General features: G+C 42.1%; 2 protein-coding genes and 1 long non-coding RNA gene across 7 annotated transcripts in view; 2 read left to right on the plus strand and 1 right to left on the minus strand.

Annotated features, from left to right (window-relative positions):
* The window catches only part of sh3pxd2aa (SH3 and PX domains 2Aa), a 205,028-nt gene extending 194,043 nt beyond the window's left edge, over positions 1–10,985 (plus strand). For all 4 annotated transcript variants that reach the window (XM_069900483.1, XM_069900484.1, XM_069900485.1 and 1 more), the window contains 3 exons: positions 2,695–2,744; positions 5,833–5,952; positions 6,541–10,985. In XM_069900483.1, coding sequence (XP_069756584.1) covers positions 2,695–2,744; positions 5,833–5,952; positions 6,541–8,514 — 2,144 coding nt within the window. In that variant the 3' untranslated portion in view covers positions 8,515–10,985. The remainder of the gene's footprint in view (positions 1–2,694; positions 2,745–5,832; positions 5,953–6,540) is intronic.
* Positions 10,986–19,213: 8,228 nt separating this feature from the next.
* On the minus strand, positions 19,214–25,603 carry LOC138744388 (probable inactive serine/threonine-protein kinase DDB_G0278909). Of its 2 annotated transcripts, XM_069900497.1 has the most exons (3): positions 25,462–25,603; positions 24,071–24,415; positions 19,214–21,206 (listed from the first exon to the last, which is right to left on the minus strand). In XM_069900497.1, the coding sequence occupies exons 2-3, from the start codon at positions 24,156–24,158 to the stop codon at positions 19,447–19,449; spliced, it is 1,848 nt and encodes a 615-aa protein (XP_069756598.1). In that variant the 5' UTR covers positions 24,159–24,415; positions 25,462–25,603; the 3' UTR covers positions 19,214–19,446. The 2 variants fall into 2 exon arrangements, with proteins under 2 accessions (XP_069756598.1, XP_069756597.1); XM_069900496.1 differs by lacking the exons at positions 24,071–24,415; positions 25,462–25,603 and adding an exon at positions 23,915–24,064.
* The window catches only part of LOC138744396 (uncharacterized), a 33,861-nt gene continuing 31,322 nt past the window's right edge, over positions 24,529–27,067 (plus strand). The window contains exon 1 of the long non-coding RNA XR_011345504.1: positions 24,529–26,122. This is a non-coding gene — a long non-coding RNA (uncharacterized lncRNA). The remainder of the gene's footprint in view (positions 26,123–27,067) is intronic.

Genomic DNA, 27,067 nt, shown 5'->3' on the forward strand with positions numbered 1-27,067 from the left:
TCTCCTCAAGTGCCTCATTTGCTTCATGCTGCCTCTTCTTCTTATCTAGATCCTCAAAATCCTCTGAGAACCAAGGTTCCTTATGCCTCTTAACTTTTAATCTTTACAGGAATATTCAAACTCTATGCTCTCAAAATTTCATCTTTTAAGGCCTTCCATTTACTGAGCATATCCTTGCCAGAAAATAACATCCCAATCCATGCTTTCTGGATCATTTTTAATTTTCACAAAATTTGTCCTTCTCCAATTTAGAATCTCAGTCCAAGGACAGACCTATCCTTCTCCATAATTTTCTTGAAACTAATGGAGTTAGGATCACTGGACTCAAAATGTTCCCCTACATATACATCTGTCACCTGTCCTTTCTCGTATGCAATTCTGGTCGCCCCATTATGGGAAATATATAGGGGTTTTGGAAAGGGGACTGAAATGGTTTACCAGGATATTTCCTGCTTTAGAGCAACCATTCTCAAAGGGGGTTCTATAGCCCCCTGCGGGCCACAGCGCATTTAAGTAAAAGCCTTGTTTTTTTTTCACCTCAAGTAATATAGTAGTAGTTTTTATTAGTTTTTTATTTGAGATTTCTTTATAATCAGTAAGAGATGCACAGAAGAAACCAAAACTTGACTACTTCATAAGAAAAAGGGGCCCATAAACTTTGAGCAGAATCCTGGGGGGGCCATAGCCAATAAAAGGTTGACAATGGCTGGTTTAGAGTGTTTCTGTTATGCGGAGAGTTTGGACAAACTTGGGTAATTTTCTGTGGAGTGTATGAGGCTAAAGGATGACCTGATAGAGGTGTTTAAAATTAGAGAAGGCATTGATAGAGTGGACAGTCAGAATCTTTTCCTCAAGGCAAAAGAGCCACACACTAGAGAGCAAGTGATTTTGGTGAGGGGGAGAAAGTTTAAGGGGGGGGAGGAGATATTTTACGCAGAGTGGTGGGTGCCTGGAATTGGCTGCTCGGAGTCATGGTGGAAGCAGGTACAGTAAAACCCCTGTCAAGTTGAATTCAAGCAACTGGCAAATAAATCTCAGAAAATAAATAGAAAAAAGTGAAATTTAAAATTGGCGTCCCTAGTGGTTAGTTTGTCAATCACGCAACAACCGGAAATTTCACTTATCCAGCATCTACTAATCACCATAGGTAGTGGATACCAGTGGCTTTACTGAACAATGATATTGTTTAAGTAGCTTCTGGACAGATATTGTATATTAGATAAGATGGGGGTACTTTCACTGGAATGAAGCAAGTTCTGTGAGACAAAGAGAATTACAAAATTATGAGGGGCATAAATAGTATAGATACTCAAAATAGTCAGGGCAACGGAGTTGCGAACTAGATGACACAGGTTTAAGATGAAAGGAAAAATTGGAGTTGTAAGTTTTTGCAGAGTGACGAGTATTTGTTATGAGCTGACAGAGATGACATTGTAGGAAATAGGAGATGAGGAGGAATCACTTTTCCCAGAGTAGTAAATCTGTAGAATTCTCTGCCCAAGGAAACACTGGAGGCTGCCTCATTGAATTTAAGCCACAGTTAGATAGAAGCTGCTTCTCAGGAGTATCAGAGCCAGGCTGAGGAACAGCTTCTTCCCACGGGCAATGAGAATGCTGAATGACTGTTAAACTGCTAAAACAACTCCGTGTGACTCTACTATTTAAATAATAATATTAATTTTAATATAGAGTGCTCTCTATAATGTTTGGAACAGACACTTTTTTTCCTTTATTTGCCCCTGTGCTCCACAGTTTTAAATTTGTAATCAAACATTTAAAGTAGATTGTACTCCAGGTTATTTTGTTTTGACCATGTAGAAATAACAGCACTTTTATACATAGTCCCCTCATTTCAGGTCACTATTATGTTTAGGACATTTAGCTTCACAGCTATGTTTAATTGCTTCATTGGCGCGTCTCAGGAGTCCTGTGGTCCACTTGCACTGGTGGCCCACCGGCGTGTCTCAGGAGTCCTGTGGTGCACTTGTACTGGTGGCCCACCAGCACATCGCAGGGGACGAGGCAGTGAGCACATGGTTTGGAGTCCGCCACTTTTGGGGAATGTGCTCAGGGGGAGCAGTCTGGCCACTGGCCAGAAATAGGTCTGAAGATATTTGTTTCTCCTTAGTTTTCAAAATGATAATAGGTTAGTGATAAAAGGTGTAAGTGTGATAAAAATAATATAATGTTGGAAGAATGGACGGAACATCAAATTATAGGCTACCCATAAATTTTGTGTTGTTTACAAGCCAAAACACTTAAGCACAAAGTAACATATTTAGTTAAGATTTTATTCTATACTTTGAACTACATTATTTTGGGTACCTAATCTTTTGTGCGCAGATTTATTTCCTTAGTGCGCTGGTTGCAAAACGTGTGTGTGCGCGCGTGATGCCTTTTTTATGTGCTCGCTCCCCCTAATGTTAGAACCTGGCTACGGCCTTGCTGGTATTCCAAGGAAGACCTCCATGAGTGTTGGCACAAGATTTCTCATCATAATGAAGAAAATTCCCAAACGCCTGTCTGATAGATCACAAACACTCTTCAGGGGGCAGGTGTGGATACGTCAGTGACTACTGTCCGCAGAAGACTTCATGAACAGAAATACAGAGGCTAGCTGCAAGATGCAAACCATTAGTTAGCCACAGAATTCAGGCTCAGAGGATTATTTTATTTTTATTTGATTTTTCACAGGTTCCCCAAACCTAAGGCAGAAGCCACCACCACGCAGAGAAGCCAGCATGGTATGTATTGATTTTGTTCTTTTGTCATGTGATCACTTCTTAAACAGAACGTACAGACACTCTCTACTTGCGTTTATGGTATATTGTGACTGATGCAGCAACAACTTTCCAAAGCATGTCAGAGTTGAACCTGATTGCAAACAACCCACAGAGGTGTTTTATAATATGCTTCTTGGAAGAGGAAAGTTAGGTAGGTCGTCAATGAGGTGAGGTGGGGTCATGGGGATTCCAGACCTTGCAGCTGCATCAACTGTAGTGATTAAATTCAGCCATAATCAAGAAGTCAGAATAAAAGGAATACTAAAATTGGCGAGTCTAAGAGTATAGAGTGAAACAAGAAAGTCTGCAGTTTGTAGTTAATACACAAAAGTCCTGGAAAAACACAGCAGGTCTCGTAGCGTCCAAAGGAGGCAGAGGTATATAACCAATGTTTTAGGCCTCAGCCCTTCGTCAAGGAGTTTAAGATTTCATACAAAGGGAGAGCTAAGTCCATGAAAACAAGATTTTAAAACTGAGCCATTGCTTAACTGAAAGCCGGTTAGGTTTTGTGAGCTTAGATTTGATGGGTAAATTGGACAATGTTAGGAAATTTAGAATTCAAAGCCAGGATCTTGCAGTCTGGAAAAAGGGCAGGACTGGCAAGGTAAGGGAGCCTGGATGATAGAAGTGGAAATTTAATAATTTAGTTTGAAAAAGATAGTGTATAGAACAATAGAACACTACAGCATAGAAACAGGTTCTTCAGCTCACCTCGACTGTGCCGAACGACTTTTCTGTCTGTGTAAGATTTAGGAAGCTAAAATCAGACAGGGCCCTTGAGGAATATAAAAATGGCAGGAAAGAGTTTTGGCAGGGCATCAGAAAGTCCCAATGGGGCCATGAAATGTCCTTGGAGAGTGGGATTAAAGAGAATCCCAAGACATTTTATACACATTGAAACATGAGGGTGACTCGAACACTGAAGGACAAAGGAGTAAATTTATGCTTGGGTCAGAGGACATGGATGAGGTACTAAATGAGTAGTTTGTAAGTTTGCACCAATCTTCAGCATACGGAAGGGCACGAAAGATGGTGATGGGGACCTTAATGTAGGGAATGCAAATGTGTTGATGCTTATTGATACCAACAACCTTGCACTCAACATTAGCAAAACCAAGGAGGTGATTGTGGGCTTCAGAAAGAAGTCAAGAGAACATGATCCAGTCCTCAGTGAGGGCTCAGTAGTGGAGAGGGTCAAGAACTTCAAATTCCTGGGTGTTAACATCTCCAAGGTTTTGTCCTGGAGCCTCCATGTTGATGGAATCACTAAGAAAGCTCGCCAGCAGCTATACTTTGTGAGGCATTTGAGGAGATTTGGTATGTCACCAGAAACTTCTACAGCATACTGGCTGGTTGCATTACTGTCTGGCATGGAGGTGCCAACTCTCAGGACAAGTAAAAATTCCAAAGGGTTAACTCGGCCTGCGGCATCACAGACACCAGACTTTACTCCTTTGAGGACATCTATTTGAGACGGAGTCTTAAAAAAGCAGTCTCTGTCCTCAAGGACCCCCATCACCCAGACCATGCTCTCTTCACTTTGATGGGGGTCCTAAAGACCCTAAAGACAAGCACTCTTCGGCATAAGGACAGCTTCTTCCCCCTCTGCCATCAGATTCCTGAACGATCAATGAACCACAGACACTGCCTCACTTTGACTTTTCATGCATAAGTTTGATTTATTGTTGTCAGGTGGTTTATATAAATGTTTCCACTTTGAAGCTGCTGCAAAACAACGAATTTCTTGACTTGTTCATGTCAATAAATTCTGATTCTGATTTAAGAAAAATGTGATGATGGGTCTTTTAAAAAACATTAAGGTGGAAAATTCCTGGAACCTGATGGGATATATTCCAGGTCATTAAAAGAGGAAGGGAGGAGATTGGACCAAAGGCCTGTTCCTGTACATTACTGATCTGATCTATGGCTCACTGGTATAATTACAGGTACAAAGGGATCAGTGGAGTGCATTTACACCATTTAATAGAAATATGCGCAGTAACACCATTGTGAGGAATATGATCCAAACGTAGGCAAATGGGGCTGGGTGAGGTGGTTGGATTGGGTAGTGTGGATGTGTTGGATTATAAGTGTGTTGGTGTGCTGTATGACTATAAATAGGAAGGTATTGATTGCCAGCATGGATGGGGTGGGCCCAAGGAGCTGTTCTGTGCTGCGTGACTTTGAATCTACCCTCCCACTAAGAGGCTTTCACCCAGTTGGAATAACTATTTAAAAAATGAATAGAAATAAGGGCACAGGAGTAGGAATTCTTTTACAGTTTGCAATAGCTTTGTGCACTGCATAAATTAATTTTTATAAGACTTAATTTTCTGAACACACCATTATTTTTCATAGGGAATTACTAAATCAGGTATCATCACTTCTGAAGATTAATATTTGAAAGAAAGTAGGATTCCACAGGGAAAGAGTGGCACAAGATTTATATCCCTCAAGTATCTGTACAGACAGGATTGGTTAATTCGCCTCCTTTCCTGTGTAAACCTGAATTGTTCCAGGCCATACTAGTACGTCTTCATCTCAGGAATGAGTGTTCTTAGCAAAGGGTTATCAACAGTTGCTTTTCACATACTTAGACAGGTAACCTTTTGTTAGATGACAGTTTCCATAAAACATTACAGCGCAGAAACAGGCCCTTTGTCTGTGCCAAACCATTTTTCTGCCTAGTCCCACTGACCTGCACCCAGTCCTTAGCCCTCCATACCTCTGCTATCCTCGTACCTGTCCAAATTCTTCTTAAATGTTAAAATGGAGCCCACGTTCACCACTTCAGTTGGCAGTTCGTTCCACACTCCCACCGTCAAAACTTCCCTCAAAAAAGTTTAAGCAAAACAAATTACTGTGCAACTTCATTTTTTCTGTTTCTTCTCAAAATCTAATATAGTAACAATAAGGAATAGGAAGGAAAGAAAATATTTTTAATGTGTAACTGAAAAATTGTATTCAAATGGTTGGCATTTGTTCTTCTGGTTCCACGTAGCTATGGAAGGGTTTCAACCAGTGTTCACTTCCTTCTCCAAATATCCAGGGATTTCAGTTGCCCAAGCCACCAGAGCCACCTGCTGTTGAAGTGGAGTACTACACCATCGCAGAATTCCAGACGCACATTGCTGATGGCATCAGTTTCCGAGGGGGACAGAAAGCTGAGGTATGGATCATATTTCATTTGTCTCTGGCTGAAATTGTCACAAGGAAGTTCATTAAGAGAGAGTTTGAGAAGGTGGGATGCGACTTCATTGCCCTAATTAATTGTGCCATGTAAAACCCGAAAGTCCGCAGACTCCATGGTTGAAGTTAAAACACAATGCTGGAGAAACTCAGCAGGTCAAACTACATTGTGTATCTTTATCTTTGCATATAAAGTACATTTGATGAAGGTCTCAAGTCCGAAATGTTGGTTATGTATCTTTATCTTTGCTATATAAAGTACACTGTGTAACTTACTGAGTTTCTCCACCATTATGTTTTTACCTTACTAGTGTCATTGCTAGGTAATGGAAAAAAAAACTACATTTTTCTCTTTACTAATGTGATTTTCAAAATTGCATAATTTAATTCCTCCCTCCAGTACTCTGTACTGAAGTTTGAAATATTTTCATTTAAAAAGGCTTTAGTGGTAAACAAGGACGTACACATTCCTGAGCAGCCCTGACTCCAACCTTCACACTTAACCTTTATCTGGTTGTTCTTTATATCGGTTTGAAATCTAGTAATTGTTTACATATTTAATCTCCAGGTCATTGAGAAGAATTTAGGCGGCTGGTGGTATGTTCAGATTGGGCAGAAGGAGGGGTGGGCACCATCATCATACATTGACAAAAGGAAGAAACCAAACCTGTCCAGGAGAAGCAGCACACTGATGCGGCCGAAGGTCCCTCCCCCAGCACCACCCACCAAGAGCAAGGCCAACTCTGAGGAAACAAGCCCGGGAAGTGAGAGGGAATGCACCCAGCAAAAACCAAAGTTTGAGGAACCAGAGTACGATATTCCATCTTCACTCTTTGACCAGGAGCCACAGAATAGTTTGAGGCATACTGCCGATGAACTAGTTCAAGAAAGCTTATCAGATGAGGACCAGGTAGACTCAAGCCATCAGCAGATGAAACAATGCCCAAACTTCACTTTGAGGAAAGCTCACTTTAAAGTTGGAGAATCTTCAGAAAGCTTGCCTTATGATGACCAACACATGTGTGCTCCTGGTGAGAAGGACTGCAACCAAGGAGAAAGTATTAATAGTTTGGCAGTTAATGGCACCCAAGAACCTGTGGGTCAGATTGTTGCTGTGCTGTCAGGAACTGAGACACGATGTTCACCAAAGCATTCTTCAAAAAATCTGAAAAAAACTGAGACCAAAAAGGACCTGGATCTTGGAAAGAGTACAGAGAATGATTGCAAATCCATGGTTGATACCAGTGGCTGCATGGCACAGAAAACTGCACCAAAAAGAGAAACTGAGGCATGTGAAACAAATTTCCACATGGAACAGAGAGTTATTTCTAGTCCTGTAACAAAGCCAAAGCCTTCGGTCAGGCCAAAGACTTTCCTGGTGAAACCAGAATCCCAGAACATGGGGATGAGTACCATCAGGCGCCATCTTAGACCTACAGCACACATTAAACACAGCTCCAAAGGCACAAAAGGTGACGATGTAGAAACCAACTCCTTAACGTCCTCTGAAAATTCAGAAGACTCCTTCACTAAAAGTACAGTGGATCTTTCAACAAATGTTTCGCCCTGTCCTTCTGGACTGGACATAGCCAGACCTAGTGAGTCCGTCTCCCAATACAAGACAGTGGATAAATATGAGAAAGTGCAGGATAACGAAATCAGTTTCCCTGCAGGAATAATGGTAGAGGTTCTGGAGAAGCAGGATAGTGGGTGGTGGTTCATTAGAATCGGAGACTCTGAGGGATGGGCTCCTGTCTATTTCTTGGAGCACGTGAGTGGAAAGCCTGCAGAGAGCATTGCTGAGTTGGTAACAGCTGGAAGTGAGAGATCAGCAAATGAAAACCAATTCAACAGCACTGAGAAAATAGACAAGGTCCAGACATTAAATAACATTAACCTTAATCTAAAGAGAGCAACACCCCCAATTCCAGCAAAACCCCCTGGAGGGTTTACTAGACTGGGAGGAAGCGTGAAAATGAGAAATGGTTTAAAACAAGCAGCTGTGAGACCACAATCTGTGTTTGTTGCCACCTCTTCCAAAGAAAATACCAATCTGGCTGCATCACTCAGGAGGAATGAATCCATGGTGTGCACAGACAACATGAGGTCTGCAGTCACGATTCGCCGAAATTCATCCTTCAATAATGTCCGGTTACGGAAGAAAACCAATGAATCTGACAACCTCCACTCATCAACAATATCTCCCAACCAAGCAAAGATTAAATCACCAGCAAAGTGTGGAGTTATTGAACCAGATGGCATGGGAAAAAATTTGCAGAAAAATGGAATCCCTGTGTCTACTGTGAGACCAAAGCCTGTGTGCATCCAAGAGAAACCTCAGTTCATTCAGAACAACTGGAGAGAGGTGTATGTTGCAATTGCTGATTACCAGGGAGATGAAGAAACCATGGGTTTCCAAGAAGGTAGTTGTGTGGAGGTGCTGGAACGCAACCCCAACGGTTGGTGGTACTGCCAAATATTAGACAGTGGACGATGTCAAAAAGGATGGGTGCCTTCAAATTATTTAGAAAAAAAATACTAATATTTGTTTTTATATAAAATATTTTTAATTTATAGATGCAATGTGCATTGTCTAATGGAACTATCAGGCAGTGCTACATGCCTGGCATGGAATAAATGTTGCTATATTTCAACTGCTGGATTGCTGAGCTAGTGTATACCAGTAAGACTATACATAAATATGATCATTTACAAAAAGCTACCTACAGACAACTGGAATCGTTCAGTATGTTTGCACGTGTGGCTTCACAAAGCTGAGGCTTCAAAGTGGACACAATTGTTTACAGCTGGAAAAAGGCGTGTTGCATTTCCCACATGTGACAAATTTACTCAAAAGCCGGACCTTTGAGCGGAGGAAGAGTTTTAAGTTAAATATTATTGCTGTGTATTATTTACTTGTAACAGAATAGTCAGGAGTTATTCCATTTTTTTGTTCACTGGCGCCTTTAGCATGCCTTAAGTTCGTAAATTAGCATTACTTTCATTGCGTCAAACATGTAAAAGATACGTAAGTCTGCTATGGTCTATTTCCTTGGATGCGACGAGGTGGCATGTCATCCTCTCCAGCCTTCTCATCTTCTGGAGCAAGGGTAACCAATGAAGATCAACACCATCCTAGAGTGGAGGGCTCAGTCTTGGGGAGAGATTATTTAGGCTGAATTTATTTTCCTTGATGCAAAGGATGCTGGGGAGGATCTGACACAGCTCTACAAAATTAAAAAAGGTATAGATAGGAAAGATGCAATCTCTTTCCCATGGTAGGCATAGCAAAAGCAAGAGAATGCAAGTCTAAGGTGAGAAGAAAAAGTTTTGAAGAGGATTATTACATTGGGAGCAGTTGATATCTGGAACATGCTGCCAGGCTAAGTTGTGGAATCAAATACAATTTCTACTTTGAAGAAGCATTGAGACAAGCACTTAACTAGGCAAGACATAGAAAACTATTGGTCCCAAGCATAAAAGCTTGGCTTGGAGAGGATGGATGTCCGAAGGGCCCATTTCTCTGATGTCTCCATCATCCTTAGCATCAGGTGAGATAATTTTTTTAAAAATCTGGGGATGTGCAATGAAGTAAACATAGATAAGTGTTTTGTTCAGTTGTTAAAGTTCTCTGGTCCCTTGAATTCATTTCTGCTAGAATCTTGGATTTTTAAAAATTATATAACAAAGAAATGTTCAGAAAGACAGTGTTAATATTAAATCCAAGATTCAGGATTAAACTTATTGTCAGGTAATAAAAACAGTGCAATATTACACAAAATTGGTTTTCGTCTGCCGTAAGGCGGACAGATTTGTCATCGGCAGAAATTTCCTGAAACGCCTCTTACAGTTAGAGAAAGAGAAGCAAAAGAGAGTCCCCTCTGAGTCGCTGAGTGTCCGTGGATTCGCCTCCAGTGCTGCTGCTCCTGCAGCCATGCAGAGTCCACTCCATCAGCAGCCCAAGCTCCAGATCCAAACCTCGGATACGATCAGGAACCCTTCAGTGCCCTCGGCACCCTCTCGCATCCCAGTCACGATACCTGGTTCGCCTTGAGCCAGTCTCCAGCCAATCTTCTGCAGTGTTACTCATAGAAAGCTTTCAACACAGTCCTAGATATTGTAAATTTATTGAGGCCATTATATTCTGCCTACATTATTTATTTTTATCCATATCTGTGCGTCGGAATCATGGATTTAATATTCCTTTTGCACGTGTAGCAGAAACAGTAATGAATCCTGAACTAAGTACACATAACCTCAAAGACAAGAGGTGAGAGCTTTATCCACAGTATATATATTTATTTATAGAGTAGCATTGCTTTTTGCTGGCTTTTGTTTGCCTATCTTCTCAATAGGTCCAAAGTCTTTTGTATATATTGTGTTGCAGTAGGCCTGAATAATATATGAACTTGATATAACCATCTATTCCGGTCCAAGAGAAATTACGTGATGAGATATACATCAGATCCTGCCACACACAACATCACATATTCTCTTTTGTTATCCAAATGGAATGTAATTCAGGGTCCCATCACTGGGACTTCAGCCCAAATTTATTCACGAAAGGCCATGACTAAAGAATTTGATTCAACAAGTTGAGCTTCATATTTGATACAATGATGCATAAGGGGTTGAAGACTAAGTTGTGTGACCTTTTGAGTCAAAACAAAAGGTATTACTTACAGATGACCATGACTTTGATTGTAGCTGTGAATTATACATCAGTAAGAAATCAGGCCAAGATTTTTGGAAAAAATAACAGGCTGGAAGGGTTTATGCTTCCTCGTCAGCAGGGCCAGTGTTGTGTAAAACATGATTGTATTGCCTCCAGTAATGTAAAAATGTACTAAATATGTGCAAACGAATGCACGACCCATTCCTCTGGGAACTGAGGAAGGTCCACTTCTTCTTGGATTACTATAGGGGCATACAGGCTTTTAAATATTGCGTCTCCACTTTCAATCATAAGTTGCCTATCAGGAATAAAGGATTTTCTAACAATGCAATACACAATTTGAAATCTTTGTTGATGTTTTATGTTTATAATCATCTTCAAGAATTGGCACAATTAAAGTTTACAGACCTGTGTGAGGTGAACTGCATCCACATTCAAAATGCTAAGTACTTTGAGCTCATGGATATCATTAATGGGGTTTTTTCTTCCCAGCAAGCGCATGGTGTTATAAAGAATTGTAGTTTTTAAAGTTGCCTCAAGGTTGGAAGAATCCTCTGATCTCAGACCATATACTTAAATTAAAACTGATCCACCTTTTCAGTTTATAATAACTTCTATTCTGCTGCTAAAGCCAATATTTTCTCTCTATCGTGGTATCTAAGACATTTTATAAGTACACATGTTGGCTTCTGATCTGGCGGAGGTCGCAGTCTCAAAGCTTCATGTGGCCTTTCAATTTCAATAATATTTTCAAATTTATCTGGTCCCAGGACCTCTGGAATCTATCGTTGGAAAAAGGTTTACTGGTTCATCACCTTCCTCACCTTCTTTAAGACCAACAATTTTTAATATTGTTTATTCTATAAAACTCTCTAGTAGGTCCACTTTCCCCCAAAGCTGCGTCTTTTCCATGGCCCGTGCTTCAGTATCATTCTCCACTTTCACCTTTCCATCCTGTATATCATCCACACCAGCTTCCATGGTTTTCACTTTCTTCAACCCTATCCAGTTTATTTTGCAATTTCTGGATAATAGTAAAATATTTCTACATTTGCTTATCTGAGTTCTTCATATTTATTTTTTTCTTTCAAATCCTTTAATAACTGAGCATTTGTGCATTCTTCCTCTTGTGACACTTTATCATTAAAATTTCTCATCTGTCTTGTCACCTCCTCTTCTTGATCTTCTTCCTCTTCATCACTGGCCTGCGAATCCGACAGAAAAATTTCTTCTTGTTCCTAGAATGGCGCTGGGCCAGCAGAAAGATTGCTGGCTTCGACGTCTTCTCGAAGCTCCTCTGATCTGCGCATGTACATTTTCTCACATACGTGCAGTTCAACTTTTTCATCGATGCCATCACCCTGGAGAGACCACAGAGTGTTGGACAGTCCCCGCAGGGGCACGACTCGACTTGGGATGAGTGCTCACCTCACCTCCTGGATCCATGAAAACGGTAGGCCTTTTTTCTTTATCTTGTCTTCTTACTGTCTGTGTTCGTGATGGGCCGGTGATGGTCTTCACTCTTAGGTGACATAGTTAAAACATTGTGTTGAAGTTCTAAAGTAGTTTTTAATAAGTTTGGTTAGTTGCACTTTACTTATATTAGCACTTTTTTTAACTAATTCCCAGGAGAGTTGGAATTCCACAACTTGACTCTAGCACATCTGATGACCACACCCCCTTCCCAAATCTATACATATTTGTTGATTGAGTATTATTTCTTAAAAATAATTCTAGATAGAAACCAAATAAGTTACAATATACCAAGCCTTGGTCATAAACACAGAGTAAATATCTGTGATAATATGATCTAAGACAACCATAACCATAATCAAAAAAAGGAATAAATAGAAAAAAAGGGGGAAAAAACTAAAAGTAAATCTAATCCAATGGTTCTCAACCTTTTTCTTTCCATTCACATACTACTTTAAGTAATCCCTATGCTATTGGTGCTCTGTGATTAGTAAGGGATTACAAGGTGGTATGTGAGTGGGTGGGGGGGGGGGGGGGGGAAATGGTTGAGAACCACTGCTCTAGACCCAATTGTTAATGAAATATTTTTTTTTGCTTGAGAAAAATTGTCATTGGCCCATTTCCTTTGGAGTTAAGAAACTCCTTTATTTTGGAGGAAGTGAGATGAGTTAAAGGAGAAGTTATTGAGGGTGAGGACAAGTTCTGCTAGGTGGAGGAGGGTGGTGGTCAAGGGTGACTGGTCAGATCCTCGGTCCAGGGTTTGCAGAGTTTTTTGAGGAGGCAACAAAAGAAATTGATAAGGATAGTGTGAAAGGTGTGGTCTATATGGATTTTAGCAAGGCATTTGACAAGGTCCCCCACAAGAGACTCATCCAGATAGACATGAGCCTTGGGATTAGTGGAACCTTGGTTGTGTGGATAAAAAAAATCAGTTTGCAGGAAGAAAGCAGAGAGTAGTAGGAAGGAAAGTATTCTGCTTGGAGGTCAGTGACTAGTGGAGTGCCACAAGGATCTGTTATGGGACTCCTGCTCTTCGTGATTTTTATAAATGATCTGGATGAAGAGGTGGATAGATGAGTCAGTAAGTTTGTGGATGACACAAAGCTTGGAGGAGTTGTGGATGGAGTTGAAGGTTGTCAAAGGCTATAAGAGAATATAGACAGGATGCAGAGATGGGTGGAAAAGTAGGGGAGTAAGTTCAATCCATCCAGATAAGTGTGAGGCATTTTGGAAGGACAAAGCAGAAGGCTGAGTACAGGGTTAATTGTCGGTTACTTAAGAGTGTGGATGAACAGAGGGACCTTGGGGTCAAATCCATACATCCCTCAAGGTCGCTGCACAGGTTGATAGAATAGTTAAGAAGGCCTATGGGATGCTGGGCTTCATTAATAGGGGGGTTTGAGTTCAAGAGTAGAGAGGTTATGTTGTAACTCAACAAATTTCTGTTCAGTTCTGGTCACCTTATTATAGGAAGGATGTGGATGGTTTGGAGATAGTGCAAAGAAAATATACCAGGATGTCACCTGGATTAGAAAAAAAATGTCTTAGGAGGGAAGGTTAGCAGAGCTGGGATTTTTTGGAATGTAGAATGATGAGAGGAGACATAATAGAGGTCTACAAGATTACGAGGCATAGATAGAGTGGGCAGGCAGCAATTTTATCCCAGGGCAGGAATAGCAAACGCCAGAGGACATTGTACAAAGGGAGGGTTTAGGGGAGACATCAGGGATAAGTTTTTTTTTGTGTAGAGAGTTGTGGGTGCCTGGAATACCTTGCCAGGGATGGTGGTGGAAAGTGAAACGTAACAAGGGCATTTAAGAGACTCTTAGACAGGTACATGGATGGAGGAAAAGTGGAGGGAGACGGGTACTTTTTAGGAATATATTGTTCGGCACAACATTGAGGACTGAAGGGCCTGCACTGTACTGTAGTGTTATATTATTCTACCTAATCCCACTGACCTGCAGCCAGTCCATAGCCCTCTATACCTCTCCCATCCATGTACCTGTACAAATTCTTCTTAAATGTTAAAATTGAGCCCACATTCACCACTTCAGCTGGCAGCTCATTCCATACTCCACCACTCTCTGTGTGAAGAAGTTCCCCCTAAACCTTTCCTCTTTCTCTCTTAAACCATGTCCTCTGGTTTATATCTCACCTACCCTCAGTAGAAAAATCCTATCTACATTTACCCCTCATAATTTTAAATACCACTGCCAAATCTGCCCTCATCCTTGTATGCTCCAGGTAATAAAGTCCTAACGTGTTTAACCTTTCCCTGTAACTATTTCTGTCAGAGCCTCTGCAGTATCTACACTAGTCTCCCTCATTGTCTGGGGGAATATGGAATATTTAATCTGATATTATACTGACAGTAGTTCAAGCAGGAAATTGGCCAGAACAAAATGGATTTTCTGCTCTTCAATTACTACATCTAGTTGAACAATATCAACCAAAGTGTGACCTCTCCAGCAACACAGCAATACAACATGACAGTGTCCATTTAAATAATGTGCTGATGTCCTGGGATGAGTTTTTAACATATACCTTTGACTTGGAGAATATTTACATGGCATTTGGTGTATTCTAAAGATAGAATTGAAAATTAACCATTTTCCACCCCATAATTTCAGTTTTATGGCAGAGTGGGGAAATGGGACAAATGAAACTGGTTTATCATAGGATTGGCACTGGCACAACTGGCTGAATGGCCTGTGGTGTATGTTTATGACTTTTTTTCTGGTTTTAAATGATCTTCTAGTGTTGATGATTTATGCGTGAATATACCTCCATAATATAAAATATTTCAAGTTACATTACCATTCTTTATGCATTTTATCCAACTGGTTCCAAATGTTGAACCTACTGGATACTCCACAAGCATCACGTCACATCAAAGCTAATAACCATCTTACCAGGTAACCGTGCAGAATTTTCTGGATTGTGATCCCTGTTGCATACGTGTTCCTTTTCCAGCCGGAACAAGGCTCCTGAACAAAAGGGTGATGGTCTTGTATTTAAATGCCCGCAATAACTAAAAGAAGAATGATGATCAAGTAGTGGAGCTGGTTGCATTGTGGCTGGGAACTAAATAGCCGTGGAGGCACAGTGTGTAGGGAGAACAAGAAGGTTGTCTCTGCTGGTTAAAAATGGAATTAAATCTTCAGAAGATATAGAATCCTGTTGGAAGAATTAAGAAACTGTCAGGGTAAAATGACCCTGATGGGAGTTGTGTAAAGGCCTCCAATTAGTAGCCAGGATTTGGCATGCAAACCACAGAGGGAGACCAAGAAAGAGACCAATGTTGCATTTCAATGTGCAGGTTGATTGGGAAAAAACAGGTTGGTGCTGGATCCCAGGAGAAGGAATTTACTGACTGCCTTCAGGCCGGCTTCTTTGAACTGCTTGTGGCTGAGCTGACCAGGGAAATGGCAATTTCTGGATTGGGTATTGTGTAATGAACCAGAGTTGTTAAGGGAACCCTTAGTAAACAATGATAACAGGATAGATTTTGAGCGGGAGAAACTAAAATCAGATGCATCAGTATACCTGCAGAGGTATGAGAGAGGAACTGGCCAAAGTGGATTGGAAAGGCACATTCGGCAGGGTGGATGGCAGAGCAGCAATGGCTGGTTTCTTCGAGAAATAAGGAAGAATGACACAACTGTGCTGTCCAGAGAAGGCAAAACCAAAGCAAAAGCAAGGGCATGAAGCAAAAATTTTTGGGAAGTCACAGGACTGGGAAGCTTTTAAAAGCCTATGGAAAGCAATCAAGAAAGTCATTGGGAAGGAAAAGATTAACTTTGAAAGGAAGCCAGCAAATAATATTAAAAAGGATACCTAAAAGTATATTAAGAGTAAAAACGAGGCAAGAGTAGATATAGGACTAATAGAAAATGACACAAAAGAAATTGTAATGGGAGACAAGGAGATGGTGAAGAATTGAATGAGTATTTTGTATCAGTCTTCACTGTGTGAGACACTAGGAGTATTTTCACCTTTCAAAGTTGTCAGGGAAGAGAGGTGAGTGCAGTCATGATTACCAGAAAGAAGGGGCTTGGGAAGCTGTATGGTCTAAGGGTAGATAAGTCTCCTAGACCAGATGGAATGCACCTTCGGGTTCTGAAGGAAGTAGCTAAAGATTTGTGGAGGCACTAGTAATGGTCTTACAAGAATCAATGGATTCTGGCATGGTTTTAGAGGACTGGAAAATTGCAAAGGTAATTTTGCTTTTTAAAAAGGGGAAGGAGGCAGCAGAAAGGAAATTATAGACTTGTTAGCCTAACATCAGTGGTTGGGAAGTTGTGGAGTCTATTGTCAAGGATGGGGTTATGTATTATCTGGAGGTGCGTGACTTGTGAGGCCAAAGTCAGCATGGTTTCTTTAAAGAAAAAATCTTGCCTGACAAATCTACTGCAATTTTGTGAGGAAACTACATACTGGCCGGACAAAGGACATGCAGTGGATGTTGTATATTTGGACTTTCAGAAGGACTTTGACAAGGTGCCACAAGGCTGCTTAACGAGATGCGAGCCCATGGAATTACAGGAACGATACTGGCATGGGGAGAGCATTAGCTGATTGGCAGGAATTAGAGAGTGGGAATAAAGGGATCCTATTCGGGTTGGATACCAGTTACTAGTGGTGTTCCGCAGGGGTCTCTTCTTTTTTATGTTAATAATTTGGATTGCAGAAAAAAATACTTTTGTAGCTAAGTTTGCAGATGATACAAATATAGGTGGAGAGGAAGGAAGAAACAGAGAGGCTGCATTAGGAGAACGGGCAAAGAAGTGGCAAATGAAATACAATGTTGGTAGAAGGAATAAAAGGGCTGACTATTATTTGGATGGGAAGAAAATTCAAACGTCGCAGGTGAAAAGGGACTTGGGAGTCCTAAAGATTAAAGTCACAGATAGCAAAGTGGTTAGCACATTGCTGTTACAGTGCCAGTGATCAAGACCAGGGTTCAAATCCCGCGTTTGGGTATAAAGAGTTTATATGTTCTCTCCGAGTCTGCATGCATTTCGTCCAGGGGCTCCAGTTTCTCACCTTTCAAAACGTACCGGTCAATCAGGTGTAATTGGGTGGCATGGGTTTATGGGCTGAAATGGTCTGTTTAATTGTGCAATTATTCATTAGTAAAACAAAGAGAGTCTGGATTAGATGGTAGGAAATGGAATTAATTATTTAAAAGCCAAGTGCTACTTACTGATCACAAACGTGTCAACAATTAATCAGAATGTAATTCATATAAATTCTTAATTCAAGTGGATTTTACAAGAGAATTTAAAAAATCAGTAAATGCAAAAGCAAGAGTCCTTAAACAAGTCCCTGATTGAGTTTATTGTTGAGGAGTCTGATGGTGAAGGGGTAGCAGCTGTTCCTGAACCTGGTGGTGCGAGTCCTGGGCACATGTATAGTACCTCTTTCCTGGCGGTAGCAGCAAGAACAGTGTGAGTGTGAGTGTGAGTGTGAGTGTGAGTGTGAGTGTGAGTGTGTGTGTGTGTGTGTGCTGGGCAGTATGGATCCTTGATGATTGCTGCTGCTGTCCAACTCATATGTAAGAAAAATAGTACGGGGATGGTTTAGTTTGTTGAGTAGGTTTCTATCAATTGGCACAACATTAGGCCCTTTCAAACTGCAGCTCCAGGTTAGCCCTCCTGGGACCCAGGTCTGATTATTGGGTCTAGGGTGCTGGATGCACCTTTCAAATTGAAGACGAACCTTTCAAATTGAAGACGAACCTACCTGTTAAATCGACAACTTGGCAATTTAAGGGAGATCCCGCTCCCGCGATGATGCAGTAAGTGATATGTCACGCACTCACAGGATCTATTGGATGCCAGTCTCTTTCTCTCCCCCCCCCCCCCCACCACCAACTGGCTGTCATTAGACCCCCACCCCATCAGTTGCTACCCCTCCTTCAATCACCGCCTCTTCCCGTAAATCTCCACTCCCATCTCAGCGATGTAATGCTGCTGCAAATGGAGGGGTGGGGGGGGAGTAATGTTGTTGCCACAGCGACATCCCGCTCCGGTTCACAGCAATGGCTCAATGCAGGAGCAATGGCCATCTTCTTTACCCATAAACCCCCAAGCCACTGAAACCTCTTCTGCATTGAGCCATTGCCGCAAACCAAAGCGGCATTCACATCAGTGGCATATCGCGGCCCCCCACTCTTTCCCCGAAAACGGCAGCGACCTCTCTCTCCCCCCCTCGTGGAAGTGACCTCTCTTTCGTCCCCACTCGTGGCAGCGACCTCTCTCTCCACCTCGTTGAAGCGACCTTTCTTTCGTCCCCACTCGTGGCAGTGACCTCTCTTCTCCACCCCTCACAGTAGCGATCTCTCTCCCCCCCCCACCTTCGCGACAGTGACCTCTCTACCCCCGATCCTACCCACATTAGACCTCCAAAAATGAACCACCTAATTTTTCTCTGCATTAAATTCCATTAACCATTTCTCTGCCCACCTGCCCAACCGATCAAGAACCTGCTGCAATTTTTGGCAGCCGTCTTCACTACCTACAATACTAGACACTTTAGTGTTATCTACAAACTTGCTGATAACGCCATGTACATGTTCATTGGCATGGTTAGTGCAGTGGTTAGCACCACACTGTTAGAGCACCAGTGAATGGGTCCGGGGTTCGAATCCCATGCTGTCTATGAGTTTGTATGATCTCCTCGTGTCTGTGTGGGTTTCCTCCGAGCACTCTGGCTTCCTTCCAGCATTTGAAATGTACTGGGATTGTTGGGTGAGAATTGGCAGCACGGGTTCATGGGCCAAAATGGCCTGTTACCGTGCTGTATGTCTATATTTAAATTTAAACTTAAATATAGATGACCGAAAACAATGGGCCCAGGACAATTCACAGGCCTTCAGTCTGAAAACCAACCTTCATCCATTTTTTTTCCTCTACCATAAATCCAATTTTCTATCCTGAAGCCAATTTTATATTTGTATTCTAATGAATCAAAAAGGACAGATAAAGCCGTAAAGTATGATCTAATTGAATGGTGAAATATACTCTGAATTATATTCCAGGTTTGTTCATGGTGACATACATTGTACAGATCTCCATTAAAACTGCTCTTAGATTTTTATTTGTGCACTTTATTCTGTGCTATTGTTTATTACTGGAACTGATTCCTCCCTCATTGGATATGATGTGAAATTGAACCCAACACTGGGAGACTTTATTTGGTCTGCTCTGTTGGAGAGTTATTATCTCACTGACTTTCCATCGGTTCCAATTGTTTGAAAGTGGACATTTATCAAAGATGCTCAGGAAATACACTCCTCTTCTTCCTACACATATTTATGAATCACAGCGTCTGACAACTGGTGAGGACTTTCAGGTTGGATGCGATGTTGGCTTGATGCTCACTCAAAACTGCAAGAGTCTCAGACATCTTACTCGCTGATTCAGCCAGATTAGTCAATATTGGTGTGATTTGCCCAGCACAAACATTTACCAGTGTACGTTCACCCTTTAGAATGGGTTGAAGTTGTTCAAGAGGTTTCCTCTCCTCTTCTTTCCCTTTGCAATGGAAGAGACCTCTCTGGGATCCTGGAGGCGATCTTCCTTCCGTGGGGGACTCCACCATGTTGTGTAAGGTTATTGAACTCAACTCCTCCAACTCTCCAGTCAGATGCAAGGTCTTAGTAGGATGTTTCTCCTCTTTACTTGTTAGTTCAGGCGGTATAATATTATTGAGTCCCCATGAGTGCAACAGGTTCTCTTGGCCCACTAGGTATGATGATTGAATACTTTGTGATGCTTCTGGCAATAACTCTTGCTTCTTGATGTAAACTGTTCGTGATGGAATGATTGGTAACAATTCCTGTTCTTGACTGGAGACTAATGGTGGAAGTGTTTGCATTGATTCCTGCTTCCTGCCATGGATTGGTGATGGAAGAGTGGGTTTTACTGATTTCTGCTCCCTACTGTGAGGTGCTTGCGTTGGAATGTTTTGTAGTAATTCCTGCTTCTGGATGATAACTGGTGATGAAGTAATGGTTTGTAATACTTCCTTCTCCCTGTTGGAGATTGGTGTTGCTGGGTTGGTTTGCAATGATTCTTTCATGGGAAATCCTTTTGTTGGAATGGTTTTCAACAATAACTCTTTGTTTGAGACTGCTGTGGATAGACTGATTTGGATCAATTCTTTGTCTCCACTGATAAGATCTGTAATATTTTGGAAAGATTCCTGCTTTCTTCTGGTAAGATCTGACGGAAATGTTTGGGAAGATTGTTTGCTGGTAGTGAACACTACTGGTGCCTCAAAGTGAATGGATGATTGCTTTGATGTATCCAACTTGCTATTGAGGCTTGATGGTGGTGACAATTCAACTTCCAAATTTTGGCTAGATGATTGGAAAGTTATAATGGTTTGTAAGGATTGTGGGATTAATTCCAGTTCGTTGGAGGGTAGTGGAGAAGGAGTATTGTAGATTGTTGGAGATGATTCAACCTCCATGTTGAGGTGTTTTGCTGGTAATATTGTGAAGAAAGTGGGTGAAAATATACTTTCCCCTTCATTGCTGGGTTGCTCTGTGAGTTGGGGAGCTTCTTCTGCTATGTTGGTCAGATGCAGAAATGGCCCATTTTGAAAGGATCCAGGGGACCATTCTTGCTGCATTCTGATAGGATGTGGGCGTTGACCAGATAATTTGTCTTCTCTGCTGGAGAATGGCGGGACTGAGCGTGTTTGGCTCCATATTTGCAGTGTTTGCTGATCTCTGCCGGTAGACAGGTGGGGTGTGGGTGGTTGAACTGACTCTTCTTGATGTCTGTGGGATAATGCATCAACTGCCTTCCCCTTTCTTCTTGTCATCCGTGGTGGTGCTGGGATGTTGGGAAATGTGGTTAGCAACATGTTTTTATTTCTGTTAGTCGGTTGTGGTTGAATTTTCTGGAAGCTGCTGCTAAAACTGGAAGGATTTTCCAAGGAGAGAGATGTATCTGCAACTTTGCAAGTTAGATCCGGGGATGAAGATATTGTGTTGAACATGTTGTCATTGAACAAGTGTTCCCCTGATGAATGAGCCATAGTGATCTGGACTGATATGCTATCACTTTCCTCTGAAATACAATGCAAATAACTTTTAAGATAGGGAGAAAGACTTGTGTGGTGAATCTCTGCCAAGCTGCCCATCTCCCCTCTGGCAAGCCTTGCTGTACTAACATTGGCTGTGCATTATCTCTACCATTAAAGACATTCCCCTTGGGTATAACTGTGTATGCACCCATTGTCTTTCCTTATTTGACCATAAATCTCTGCTAATAAAAGCCATGATTATTGTTTGACCACATTGTCTTTGTCTACTTCATTAACTGGCACTTCAACTTGTTAAAAAATACAGTTGATAAAGATGTCCTTTGGCATCTCTTGCAATGCTAGAGACCTTGAAGTGAAAACTGATACAAAAACCTCCAAGTTTGAAGATAATAGCAAATGAAGGGTCACAGTTGTCTGTAATTATCTTTGACAGAAGAGAATCAAGAGATGGGCAGACCCAATTCAATGTGAATAAAGGAAATGTGAGCTTTGGAAGGCAAAAATAATACAAATAGAATTAATGTACTAAATCTGGTCAGGGTAAGGATTTAGAGAGTCTATTAGCTAAATCAACAAGGCCCTTGGCCCAGTGAATGGCATTAATAAAAGGAGCAGAATGTTTTGGGATTTTTCCCTGGAGCGTAGAACGAGGGCTGATTTTATAGTGGTATTTAAAATTATGAGGGGTATAGATAGAGTAAATATAAATAGGCTTTTTCCAATGAGGGTAGATGAGATACAAACCAGAGAACGTGAGTTAAGGGTGAAAGCAGAAAAATTTAAGGGGAACTTCCTCACACAGAGAGCAGTGAGAGTGTGAAACGAGCTGCCAGCTGAAGTGGTGAATGCGGACTCATCTTTAACATTTAAGTAGAATTTGGACGGGTGCATGGATGGGAGAGGTATGGAGGGCTATGGACTGGGTTCAGGTCACTGAGACTAGGAAAAAAATATGGTTCAGCACCGACCAGAAGGGCCAAAGGGGCCTGTTTCTCTGCTGTAATGTCCTATGGTTCTAAGAGAATGTGAATGCATCTTGAAGAATTGCAAGAGTTGGAAATGGTTCCAAAGGAATGGAAAATTGTAAATATCATTCCACTCTTTAAGAAGTGGGAGAGGCAAAAGGCAGGAAATTATGGGCTGGTGAGCCTGACTTCAGTGGTTGGCAAGATTCATGAGTCTCTTGTCAAGAATAAGGCTCCAGGGTGCATGATAAAATAGGCTGGTCAACATGGCCTCCTTCAGAGGAGGACTCGCCTGACAAAACTGCTGGAGTTCTTTGAGGAAATAAGGAGCAGGATGGAGAAAGGAGAGTCAGTGAATGTTGTTTATTTTGGATTTTCAGAAGGCCTTGGACAAGGTACTGCACATGATGCTGCTAAACAAAACAGGAGCCCTGAACTGGAGTGTGGTGAGGTTAAGCTGGATCTTCTTAAAAACTTTTAAAAATATATAATTGACTTGGATGAACAAGTGGAGTGGTGGGTCAGTAAGTTTGCAGATGAGATGGAGGTAGGAGGCGTTAAAACATTTCAAATGTTGAAAAGGATGGACAGAGTAATGTAGAAAGGATGTTTCCCATGGTGGGAGAGTCTAGGACAAGAGGGCACAACTTCAGGATTGAGATGCTTAGCAATTCTTTTAGCCAGAGGGTAGTGAATCTGTGTAATTTGTTGCCACAGGTGGTGTGGAGGCTAGGTAATTGGGTGTATTTAAGCCAGAAATTGATAGGTTCTTGATTAATCATGAAATCAAAGGTTATGGGGAGAAGGTCAGACAGTGGGGCTGAGTGGGAGGATGGATCAGCTCATGATTAAAAGGAGGGACAGACTCAGTGGGCTGAATGGTCTGTTTCTGCTTCTATGTCTTATGGTCTTGTGGATCGTGGAGAAGGTTGTTGTGAGTTACAACAGGATATAGACTGAATGCAGGGCTGAGTGAGAAGTGATGCACGTTGGAAGGTCAAACCTGATGGCAGAGTACGTGGTTAATGGCAGGATTCATAACAGAGTGGAAAACAAAGGGATCTTGGGTCCAAGTCCATAAATCCCTCAAAGTTGCCACGTACGTTGATAGAGTGGTTAATAAGATTATGATGTGTTGGCCTTTATTAGTCAGGGGATTGAGTTCAAGAGCTACGAGGTAATGTTGCAGCTCTATAAAACTGGTTAGACCACAGAGTACTGCATTCAGTTCTGCTTTCCTCATTTCAGGAAGGATATAGAAGCTTTGGAGAAGATGCCTAAGAGATTTACCGGATGTTTCCTGGATAGATTGGAGAACATGTCTTATGGAAAAAAGACTGACAAAGCCAGGGCTTTTCTCTTTGGAGCGAAGAAGGATGAGAGGTGACTTAATAGAGGTCTACAAGTGGCATAGATAAGGTAGACAGCCAGCACCTTTCTCCCAGGGTGACAGTAACAAATATCAGACGACATCTGTTTAAGGTGAGGAGAAGAAAGTTTAGGGGAGATATCGGGGTAAGTTTTTTTAAACAGGAAGTAGTGGGTGTCTGGAATGCATTGCTGGGGGTGCTGGTGGAGGCTGGTACAATAAGAGCATTTAAAAGATTCTCACACAGGCACATGAATGCAAGAAAAATAAAAGGTTGTGGGTGTGAAGTAGGGAAGGTTTAGATTGTTGAGTAAGTTTATATAGGTTGGCACAAAAACTTGGGCTGAAGGGCCTGTGCAGTGCTGTAATGATTTAAGTTCTATGTTTAAACACAAACCTCTCATGCAGCTCATAACCTGTTCAGTGAGAGTTGTCACCTTCATCTGAGAACCTAGCCTGGAACTTCTTGGGTATAAAACATGCACTTGTCTGGGTGTCTGTCTCACACCAGGCTGAGACTGGTGAGTCCTGGTCATTTCTTCTCTGACCTTACCTTGGAACAAGTTTTGCCGAGAATTCGTAACACTCCTTTTGTGGATTTTGCCGAGGAACGTTGAGAAATGCATCATCCTGTTGCCCATGAGATCGGGACAACGAGGGAGCGTTTTCTCTATCAACTTCTCTCACTTCCTCTTTCTCATTCTCTGAGCATTGTTCCCCCTGTTCAGTGGCTCCAAGAATTTGTTCCTCATTGATATCGATTCAGGATGGGGATTTGTTCCACACCATCCTCTTGTTTGGACGTGACTTCTGATTTTTTTTTTCTCAGCCTGTGTTTCTTTCCAGTATTTGTCCTTGGATCTATCTCTTTCTATCCTTCTTCAATCTACACGTGATCCTGCCATACATTTATAAACACACTGCTGCTATAGAAACCTTGGCAATTATGACCCTCCCTCTGTCATTCAGTTAAAGACAGTGTTACCCTACAAGTCATTGTCTGTGGCAGCAAATCTGCCTGGGTCATGGATTTTCCTTATACCCCTCACCCACAAATCCCCATTTGGCCAAAAGATTCCCAATTTGCAGAAGAGATGCCTGATTCTCAAGAACAATGTAAACGCAATCCTGTGTGGTGATCCTCAAGGCTAGTCTTTGTACTTGATGGCTCCTCCGATCTCATCTGGGATCTCTCCTTTCCCTGCGAAAGGCTCCATCTCCAAGGATTCTCCCTGCATCTTAATATCTCCTTTTCCCTTGGTAGCATCTTATTCCAGGTTATCTCTCCTTATCTTCCCAAGCCATTTCTTAATAGAGATGTCAATGAGAAACTTCTTCAAAATGTCCCAACAGCCAAAAAACTTTATACCTTAAAAATTTTATTTTCCATGGTGATGATTACCTCTTGATTCCCACCCAATATCCAGAGAGGGAATTTACAAACCAAGACTCCTGCATCTTGTGCAGGGTCCAATTAGAACGGGTCTAATAAATCCTGATGGGGCTGACCATTTTCAGCTCAGAGAAATGATTAAATATAAACAATTCACCCCACCCCAGGGCATGGCACCCAATTCACCCACCCGAGTGCGTTCCCAATTTGGACCCACTCCAGAGTGTGGCACCCACTCCATACCACTCCAGGGTGTGACACCTACTCTATACCACTCCAGGGTGTGACACCCACTCCACCCACCCTAGGGTGTGTGGCACCCACCACCTTACCCCAGGGTGTGTCCCCCACTCTGCCCCACCTCAGGGTATGACACCCACTCTGCCCCACCTCAGGGTATGACACCCACTCTGCCCCACCTCAGGGTATGACACCCACTCTGCCCCACCTCAGGGTATGACACCCACTCCACCCCATCCCAGGGTGTGGCACCCATTCCACCCCACCCAGGATGTGGCACCCACTTCGCAATTAAACAAATTAAAAAAAACCTGAATCTGAAACAACCCATTAAGTGAAAATTCAGCAGAATGATCAGTGGTCTTGTAGGGAACGCATGAACATTTAGTTGGTCTTGTCAGAAGTGAAGTAAGACACAGATTTTTGCAGAGTTGGGGAATTAAGGGTTGTGGGGAAAAGGCAGGTAGGTAGAGCTGAGCCCATGGCCAGATTAGCACTGATCATATTAAATAACAAAGCTGGGCCCTTTTCCTTATGTTCTTATGACATCACAAATGTCCAGTGACATCATAAGGAAATTAGATTCACAAATAGTTTATCAAAGTTGTCCATAACACTTGACTCTTTTTCAAATTTTCACGGTAACAGGCCACTTTGGCCTACGAGCCCATGCTTTCCAAATGCGCCAATTAACCAACAACCCCCACTAAGTTTTAAAGGGTGGGAGGAAACCGGAGACCTCCAGGGAAACCCCAAGCAAACATGTTAGTACATACAGACTCCGTACAGACAGCGCTAGATTCGAATCCCAGTCCCGATTAATGGTGCTGTAGCAGCATTGCACTAACTGCTATGTCAACTGTGCCACCCACAAATTTGTTGGATTTGTTTAGCAACCCATTCTTCAAGGCTCCTCAACACTTCCTCGGCTATATCGATGATTACATTGGGGCTGTGCCTCCTGCACCCATGGTGAGCTCAACTTTATCCACTTTGCCCAACTTCCACCCTGACCTCAAATTCACTTGGTCCATCTCCAGCAATTCAATCTCCTTTGTCCATTTATCTGCCTCCATTTTGAGAGACAAACTATCAACAGACATTTTCTATAAATCTTGTCACCCTCCACAGTTACCTTGACTTCACCTATTCCCACCCTGTGTGTTGTGGGGATTCCATTCCCTTCTGTCAGTTCCTCTGTCTCCACTACATCTGCTCCCAGGACGAGGCCTTCTTTGATATCCTCCTTCAGAAGATATGGCTTTCCCCTCCTTTGTCATTAAGTCACCCCTCACCTACATCTCTATTTTTTGCACATCTGCCCTAGTCCTTAACCCCTTCTTACCCCCCCCCCCCCACTGATGCCACAAGGACAGGATTCCCCTTGTCTTCATCCACCACTCGACTTGCTCCACATCATTCTCTGCAATTTCCACAACCTACAATGGGATCCCACCACCAGATACAACTTCCCATCCACTTCCCACTCTATTTTCCATCGGCATCATTCCTTCCATGACTTCCTTGACTACTCATCCCTTCCCACCAATCAACCTCTCTGTACGGATCCCTGTGACTGCAAGAAATGCTGCACTTTTACTTGCACCTCCTTCCTCATCACTATTCGGGACCCCAAACAATCCTTCCAAGTGAAGCAACACTTTATCTGTAGAGATCATTTACTGCATCTGAAGCTCCAGATGCAGCCTCCACTACATCGGGGAGACTGGCCTTGAAGATCATTTTGTTGAGCATCTTCACTCTCTTCACTGCAACAGCAAGGACCTTGCATTAGCCAACCATTTCAATTCCACACCCATCACCACACTGAGATGTCTTGCCCATGGCCTCAAGTGCTACCAAGTTGAGGCTACCTGCAAACATTTAGCAGTCTCTATTGATGGCATCAATAGTGAC

The sequence above is a fragment of the Narcine bancroftii genome, chromosome 10, assembly GCF_036971445.1.
Source record: "Narcine bancroftii isolate sNarBan1 chromosome 10, sNarBan1.hap1, whole genome shotgun sequence".
In the NCBI taxonomy this organism is placed as follows: domain Eukaryota; kingdom Metazoa; phylum Chordata; class Chondrichthyes; order Torpediniformes; family Narcinidae; genus Narcine; species Narcine bancroftii.

What these genes read in the sequence shown, in the direction of transcription:
- LOC138744388 (XM_069900496.1), bottom strand. Translation starts at nt 24,053, where the DNA reads ATGACCAGGACTCACCAGTCTCAGCCTGGTGTGAGACAGACACCCAGA. An exon ending in GGTTATGAGCTGCATGAGAG is followed by an intron (nt 21,207 to 23,914) that starts GTTTGTGTTTAA and finishes ATTGTATTTCAG; the next exon opens with AGGAAAGTGATAGCATATCA.